At 41.3% G+C, this 8924-nt stretch overlaps 1 protein-coding gene across 1 annotated transcript in view; it reads right to left on the bottom strand.

Moving 5' to 3' along the window:
- Positions 1 to 2423: 2423 nt before the first annotated feature.
- Positions 2424 to 8924, bottom strand: part of LOC123240773 (olfactory receptor 5-like) — a 14209-nt gene continuing 7708 nt past the window's right edge. The window contains exons 3-4 of the mRNA XM_044668486.1: positions 5382 to 6293; positions 2424 to 2717 (exon numbers count right to left, since the gene is read on the bottom strand). Coding sequence (XP_044524421.1) covers positions 2424 to 2717; positions 5382 to 6293 — 1206 coding nt within the window. The remainder of the gene's footprint in view (positions 2718 to 5381; positions 6294 to 8924) is intronic.

Below are 8924 nucleotides of genomic sequence, written 5' to 3'. Positions count from 1 at the left end.
GATATTTTTAAAAGTTAAATTAAAAACATGCTTTTAAATAATGTATAGGTGACTGTAGTTCTGTAGCATTGGGGACTGGATAATCATTTTAACTAGAAACCAACAAGTGAATGTCTAAATATTTAAAATATGGCTCTTGTTTGGATCACCTCTTGTTTAGATCATCCCTCTTGGGGAAAAAAAAGCCTACTGGTCTCATTGCAAATATATTTTAAGGCCAAATGAGACTTTTAGAAGCATTCAATCCCTCCTTTTCTCCATATTTCAGAATTCTTTTTGTTCCTTCAAAGTTCATGAGTGGCACCTCTTCCTAATAGGTTTCTTCCTCTCAATTGTCAGTGTTCTCTTCCAATGAGGCAACTGTTGACCTGTTGACATAGTGGAATAGAGTGCTAAGCATGGAATCAGGAAAAATTGAGTTCAAATCTAGCCTTAGGTACTTACTAGCTTAGTGAACCTGAACAGGTTGCTTGAATAGTTTCCTCTAATTGTAAAATGAGAATAATAATAGTATTTACCTCCTAGGACTGTTATTAGGATCAAAATGCATTGAACATAATCAACACTTAATAAATGCTTTTTCCTTCCTTCTCAGAAATATTTATTGCTTGTATAAATATTATATCCTCAATGTGATATAAACTACTTGAAACCAATAAATTACTCATTCTTTCATTAATTCATTTGTTCTTTTATTCCTTACCTTTTTCTCCAGAGTTCTTGGCTTCATGATTAAAAATGTTTCTTGGGCTTAATAATGTTTTTTGACTTGTCTACAGATAGCCTTAAAAACTAGAGGGGACTAAATGTCACCATTAGGAGTGTTAGCAAGACTATTCCTTTATTGCTCTCCAAAAGCAACCAAGTTGCTTCTTGGATGGTAGTGATTTTTGCTGTTGTAGTTCAATTTTTTTTTCAATCATGTCTAACTCTTTGTGACCCCATTTAGAATTTTCGTGGCAAAGATAATGGGGTTGTTTGCCATTTCCTCTTCTAGCTCATTTTACAGATGAGGAAACTGAGGCAACCAGGATTAAGGAAATTGCCCAGGATCACACATATAGTAAGTGATCTTTAGATTCCTTATAATTCAATTACACAAGAACTGTGGAAATACCATTTTTAAATGATGGATATTTTTCTAATAGTAATGCAGGCAATCATGGGATCTACCACCCAACCCTGCCCTATTTGTAGGACTAAAACCTGCAGAGACCATTCCATGGAATATTCATGGAGGTGGTCTTGAACCCTGGTGTCTTCTGTTGGACCATATGTGCTCTGACTTGGTGCTGAGGGACTCAAAATTTGGAATGATACAGTAATCTCTTATAGGTCCCCAAGGTCTTGAGTTTCAGGATGATGAAAATCGTAGTGTTGATGCCTGAGGATAAGCAGGTGATATATTTTATTAGGTTAAAAAAAGCAATTCAAAGAATATCTCACATGGAAAATGAAAGATCATCTCATTAAACCAAATGTTATAAACAACATTCTCTGGAGACTGCATGTTAATTTATAATGATTTACTAGTAAAGGTGTGTGTGAGAGAAAGACAGAGAGACAGAGATAGAGAAAGACAGAGACAGAGACAAAGAGAAAGACAGACAGAGACAGACAGAGAGATAGAGATGGAGAGAAAGAGAGAGGGAGAGAGAGAAAGGGAAGGAGAGAGAGAAAGATTATATGAACACATGACCACTCTGTATGCCGTATTATCCCATTCTGTTTTCAAGAGTCTCCTGTCCAAAAGAGAATGTGCGCTAGCTCAATCCCATTTCTTATAAGGCCAATGACATCATTCCTTCTTTGTCTCTCTGATTGGACAGATTTGACTTCACTCTGGGGCAGAGTCCAGACTTTTGGATGCAGGGAGTCATGTGGCACTTGATACCAGCCTCTTCTTGAAGCCAGGTAGCTATGAAGACCTCTGGTATCCTTCCATAGTATGCTGTGTGTACCTAGTCAAAGAATGGGGCTGATATTAGCCAAAATGGGTTTTCAAATGGACAAAGGGGGGTGCAATTTATATTAAAATCACAAATTACACTATTTACCCTCCTTTTTAATCAATCAATTATTTTATTCTGAACTTGACAAATACTCAATAAATTGAGCATTTCCAAGACTGCAGAAGACAATTGCTCATCTCAAAAATATAATTATTTTCTGAATATAGCTAGTATTTATTTTGTGCTTTTTGATACACAAAACATTTTACATATATTATTAGTCTCACTTGATTCTCACAACAACCCTTGAGGTAGGAGTTATTGTTATCATCATTTTTATAGGTGAGGAAACTAAGGCAGACAGAGATGAAGTGTACTTGCCCAGGGTCACACAGCTAATAAATATCTGAGGCAGAATTATGAACTTGAATCTTACTGACTCCAAGTCTAACATTCCACCCACTGTGCCACTTAGCTGTATCTCTCAGGCTTCCTACACAAAACACGTTCATCCTTCCTTGGCCCTAAATAGCCTAGAGCTGTATTGGCGAAGGTGTGGCACAAGTGTCTTGGCATGCTGAGGGGGATACTCCCCTCTCCCTCTCCACAATTCCTGAGAACAATTTTCACATGCTCCTTTCCTCTGTCCAGCAGTGCAATATGAATACTTCCTCCATCCCTGTCTGGGGTAATGCAGGGGGGTTCACAGGCAGCCTGAAGGTGCAGTTTGGGCACATGATCTCTAAAGGGTTTGCCAGCACTGTCCTAGAGGAAAGAAATCAGGAGAAATACAAGATTCACTAACTAGCAGTTCTTTTAAAAATTTTATTTATTAAATAACAACAAGCAGACCACAGAGAGAGAGAAACACAAGCTGCTAGGCTGACTAATTGGGAGAGCAAGAGCCTAAAGCTGTCTGTCCAGCCAGCACTCTCAGCTCCCTCCTCAGTGAACAATTCAGCAAGTCCAGAGCCAGACTGTGCAGCCTCCTCCTAAGTCCAAGGTTCCTGGAAAAGCCTGACTTCCTGTCACCTCCATCAATTTATGTTATTCATGATGTCCCTTTCTAGGGCTTTTCTGTTTGGAGGACTCAGACTTCAATCAGGTCAAGAGGTGGATCTTCTGGACACCAAGACGCCCAATTGGCGAACTAGAATGGCTGCACGGTCCACATGGACTCTTCCCCACATGACACCTGTCTAGCTGATGGAATCGCTTCAGTCCAAAGGAGTTTTTGCTTACAGATTAAACAAGGAGCTAATCTTTGCTCTAGACCAGTGATTCCCAAAGTGGGTGCCACCACCCGCTGGTGGGTGCTGCAGTGATCCAGGGGGGCAGTGATGGCCACAAGTGAATTTATCTTTCCTATTAATTGATATTAAAATTTTAAAAATTAATTTCCAGGTTGCTAAGTAATTTTTTTTGGAAAGGGGATGGTAGGCCAAAAAAGTTTGGGAACCACTGTTCTAGACACAGAAGGGGAGGACTCAGCATAGCTTCCAGGAGGAACAGTGTGAGCTTTAGCCCTAAAATCAAATGTTTGAACTTTAAAAATCAAGACTTTTTTGAGGAGGCAAAAATAAGGGGTACAAATTAATATTAGCTTTCCACATTTCTCCCTCTGATTCATTCATTGAGAGACATGGTCTCCCCAATAAATCATTCCACATATGATATCTATACATTTTAGGATTGTTTCATCAGGATGCATAAAGGACCCAAAGGTATTATATATTTCATGAAGGATCTATCTATGCTTGGCTGTTTCTTAACATATTAAAAATAATTGATAGGGGTAGGTAAGTGGCTTAATGGATTGAGAGCCAGGCCTAGAGATGGGAGATCATGGGTTCAAGTCTGGCCTCAGACATGTCTTAGCTATGTGACCCTGGACAAGTCATTTAACCTGGTTGCCTAGCTATTATCACTCTTCTGCCACAGAACCAGTACTTAGTATTGATTCTAAGATGGAAGTAAGGATTTAAAACAATGATTGATATATACATTGATATAAAGTCATTGGGGTACTCCTCTTTTTGACACAAGGGTTTTACAAACACACTATCATATTGGCACCTGTGGAAGACCAAAGGAAATGGATGAACCAACTGAACAGTTCAGTTCATCATATCCAGGAGCTCATTCCAAGTCTCATGATCTATTTGTCTGATTTCTGAGGGCATCTCCTATTGCTGTCATCTTCTTGGACCATCTGGAGTCATTTCTCTGTCAAATTACATTTAGCAATCCACATAGAGGAGCATATGTTTGCCTCTGCCCTTTTCAGATCTTGAGCTCCCCAATCTCTAGTCCATTAATCAATCAATATTTATTAAGTGCCTGCTATGTGTCAGGCGCTGTGCTTAGCCACTGGGGATATAAATACAAAAGAAAAAGAAATTCAGTCCTTTTCTTCAAGGAGATTATAATTTTAAAAATTCCTTACTTTCCATCTTAGAATCAATACTGTGTCACACAGCTAGGAAGTGTCTGAGATCAGATTTGAACTCAGGACCTCCCCTCTCTAAGGCTGGCTCACAATCCTCTGAGCCACCTAGCTTCCTCCAAGGAACTTATGATCTTAATGAAAAGAAGCCAAAAGGGGGTGGGGTGGGGGAGAAGTCATGGTAAGGGTTTAAAAAAAGAATGGGCAAAGATGGTGAGGCAGGCACACAGAGAAAGTTCAGCATGTTGGAAATAAGGACACTGAGGCTCCAGTGGGAGTAGAGCAGAGGCATCAGACTCATGGTCCACACTGGCCATCAGCAGCTGCAAGGCTCCTGAGTGCTGGACAACTAGACTACGATGTGATGGGGAAATGTTTAACAAATTAAATAAGAATAAAATGCAACATAGATGATGTTAATATGTGGTTTTCAAGGCAATGTATGACCTCTAGGGATTCATTTCTATTTGAGTTTGAGTGACTACAGCATTTAGAAACCAAATACACATGAACAAGACTATCCAAGAAATGGTTCTAATTTGTGCAGGAAAGGGAATATACTTATTGATGAAGTCATAGGACTGTAGATATTGAACTGGAGTGAGTCTTAGATCTTCTAGGTTTGCCTCTTCATTTTATAAAAGAAGACACTGAGGCCCACAAAGAATAAGTGACTCATCCAAGGTCATGCAGATGTAGCAGAACCAGGATTCTAAGCCTGATCTTTGACTCCAGATTGAGAGTACTTTCCACAGTAGTGAGCTCATAACTCATTTTTAGGATAAATGAGTGGGTTCAAGAAGTAAAGGACATGGGAAGCAGGAGAGATGGAGGCATCAAGCACAACCATCATGTCCTGGGCCTGGATGACTATAAGACCAGAACAGGAAAGTCAAGAAGGAGGAGTACGGCTACTGAACCATGCAAAGGGGATATAATTCTAAATCATACTTCTAGCTTTCAGAACTCTGACTGATCCCAACCTTGTGGAGGGTCTTCTGAAAAGCCCGTTGGACCTCCTTGTTCCTCAGGCAGTAGATGATTGGGTTACAAATGGGTGTGAACACCGTGTAGATGATAGAGAGCAGTTTGCTGAGGCTCATGTCTTCCATGCGCTTGGGGCGGGCATAGATGAAGATGGAGGCTGAGTAGAAGATGCCCACCACGATGAGGTGAGAAGCACAGGTGGAGAAGGCCTTGAGCCGGGCAGCATTTGAGGGCATCTGCACCACAGCTGTCCCGATGGCCATATAAGAGATCAGGGCAACCATCAGAGAACCGTAGAAGATGACGATGGCAGAGATGAAGTCCACCAGCTCAGTTAGTGCTACGTGGGTACAAGAGAGGTTGAGCAGAGGGGAGACATCACAGAAGAAGTGGTTGAGGACATTGGGGCCACAGTAGGAGAGGCCAGCAATGCAGGCTGTCTTGATCACTGAGACACTGAGGCTACCCATCCAGGAGGCAGCAGCCAGCAGGAGGCAGACCTGCGGCCTCATGAGGATGGGGTAGTGGAGGGGACGACAGATGGCCACATAGCGGTCATAGGCCATGGAGGCCAGCAGGGTGCACTCGGCACAGATGAGTGTGATGAAGAAGAAGAGCTGAGTCATGCAGGAGGTGAAGGGGACGTGGCAGGATCCTGACCACAGCCCGAGCAGCAGGGTGGGCATCGTGACTGACACATAGCACATCTCCAGGCAGCTCAGGTTCCCCAGGAAGAAATACATGGGCTTGTGGAGTTCTGTGTGACTCCAGATGAGCAGAATGATGATGGTGTTCTCCAAGAGAGTCAGCAGGTAGAGGGTCAGGAACACGGCAAAGAGGACACCCCGCAGGCCTGGTCTTGGTGACAAACCCAACAGGATGAACTCTTGGACCTGGGTCATGTTGGCCTCCTCCCAGTGTCTGCCAGGCTAGGGGCAAAGAGCAATATATTTATGGCACCACATAGCGTCACAGTGCTGTGTGTGCACCATTTTGGTCACATAACTGATAAGTATCTGAGATTGAATTTGAACTCAGCAAGATAAATCTCACTCACTTTACCCACTACTCTTTATCTACTGTGTCGCCTACCTCCCCAGAGTTTTTCAAGTGCTTTGCAAATCTTAAAGTGCTATCTAATGGATGGAAATTGCCACTGTCACTGTGGGAAGCCAATAAGAGAATAGATAAAAATCTGAGACTCCTCTTTTGACCCCTTTTGTGATCCTTGTGATTTCTTGTTGAAAAGTATTGTGGCCTTATTGAAGAGCAGGTTCCTAGCAGGCCAACATTTAAAAGGTTAACACTCTCCCCCTTTGGCCAGGAATGCAGCTGCCTGATATAGCCAAGGCCAAAACCTTAGCAGGGGCAATTCAACCCTGAGAAAAATACTCCCCAACTTGGCTTTATGATAAGAACCCAGTCAAAATTCAGCCTTGGCCTTGGTCTGTTCTGCAGCCAATGAGACCTTTTGTGTTTTGATATGACATAATTTGTAACTTCTTCGCATCTGCAAAGTTTCAGGGGTGCGGGGTTCTTTTGTGTGAAGTGAGTCTTGAAATATATGTATATAATAAACTCCATGCTCCTGGAGACAGAGCTGGAAACATGAGCTAAAAAGATCATCTCCTATGCCCTTACTTCTTATCAACTAAATTGTCCTTATCAGATTATCAGAGATAATAAAGAGATCTCAAGATGTCACTACTCCTATTCTTACTCCTACCACCACCTCCACCACCATCGCCACCACTACCATCACCACTACCAATACTCTTACTGCCAACTGGAGTCAGGAGGACCAGAGTTTAAATCCAGCCTCAGACATTTACTCATTGTGTGTCTTGACAGAATTCACTTAATGTCTGTTGGCCTCATGTTACTTAATTGTAAAATGAGGGAAATGCCGGCAGCTACTTCGTAGGATTAATGTGAGGATGAAATGAGATCGTAGTTGTAGAAAAGTGTATAGTACAGGGGTTGGCACATAGGATTCCTTCAAAGTCTTAGTCAAATGTCAACTCCTGGGTGAGGTTTTTCTTAAATCTCTGCCCTACCATTACCTGGTATTTATTTGACCTTTTCTTTTGCTATTTACTTGTGGAAAAACAGTTGTTCATCCCAAGAGAACCCCGAGGCCAGCCATCATTTTGGTTTTCTCTTTAGATTTCTGGAGCCTGGCACAAGGAAAGTGAATCCTAGATGCCTGGTGATTGATTAATATATTGAATATAGAGCATTAGAGCTGGGAAGAATAGTGGATGATGTAGCATAGACTATCAGAGATGGGAGATGACTTAGAGACCATCTAATTCCATTCTTCCATTTATAAGTGAGGGCGTGCCAAAGAGTACTTTTTCCAACATATAATAATCATTCTGACTCATGTTTATATGATAGTGTAATGTTTTAAAAATATTTAGCAGATGTTCTTTCATTTTATTCTTTCAGCGGCTCTGAGAGGTGAGTGCTGTTGCTCTCCCCAATTTACAGATGACTAAACTGAGAGTGACAGAGAGAGGTTATGACTTTCTCAGAGTCATAAATAGCAATAAGTGTCTGAAGTAGTTTTTTAATCTATGTCTTCCTGTCTCAGACTCAGGATTTCATTGGTTTGATCGTGGTCACACAGGAATTTGTCAAAACCAACTGTGGGCAGCCAGGAGGTATAGTGGATAGAAGGCTGGACTTGGAGTCAGCAAGATATGTGTTAAAATCCTATCTCAGACATTTCTTAATGATGGGACCTTATATAAGTCACTTAACCTCAGTTTTCTCATTGGTAAAAGGGGGATAATTATACCTGCCCCAAAGAGTTGTTGTGGGGTTCAAATGAAATCTCATATATAAAATGACTTGTAAATCTCAAAGCATTATATAAATGTCAGTCATTATTATTCTCGAACCTTCTTCCTTCTGAAAATGTAGATGACTAAGATTTCTACTTTGACCTTTCTCCTAAAGGTGGTGGGAAAGAAGGGAACCAGCAGGAGAAATCCAATTCAGTTTGAGAGACAATATCATTCAGCAGAAAGGGCTCTAGATTTGGAGTCAGAGTCCTGGGGGTAAATTTGGAGTCAGTTTTGGGTGTAAACCCTGACACTACCATTTATTGCCTATATGACCTTGGAAAGTTATTTCTCCTTTTGTGGACCTCAGTTCTTACATCTGTAAGATGAGGAATTTGGACTAGATGACCCTTTCCAGTTCTAGGTTTATGATCTTAGGACACATGATCAATTTAGAAAGCATTCATTAAGCACTAGCCATGGTGCTGGATTCCAGGGACGTGAAAACAAGAGCATAACAAACAGAAGTACTCCCTGGCTTCATAAGCTTATATTTGGAGCTGCAGAAGAGCAGATCCTTGAGATAACCCCAAATTTAGGAGACAGAAGGAAGAAAATGAATCCGTGAATGAGACTAAGAAGGAACAATCAGAGAAGTAGGAGGAAGAGCAGGAGTGAAGATTATGTTCTGTTGCTAAATATGCTAGAGAACTTCCACAGGAATGATTTAGAAAGGGACTGGACCTGTGA

This window comes from Gracilinanus agilis, chromosome 3 (assembly GCF_016433145.1).
Source record: "Gracilinanus agilis isolate LMUSP501 chromosome 3, AgileGrace, whole genome shotgun sequence".
Lineage (NCBI taxonomy): Eukaryota > Metazoa > Chordata > Mammalia > Didelphimorphia > Didelphidae > Gracilinanus > Gracilinanus agilis.
Note: the sequence above shows the minus strand (reverse complement) of the source record. Positions and strands in the feature narration are given on the sequence as shown.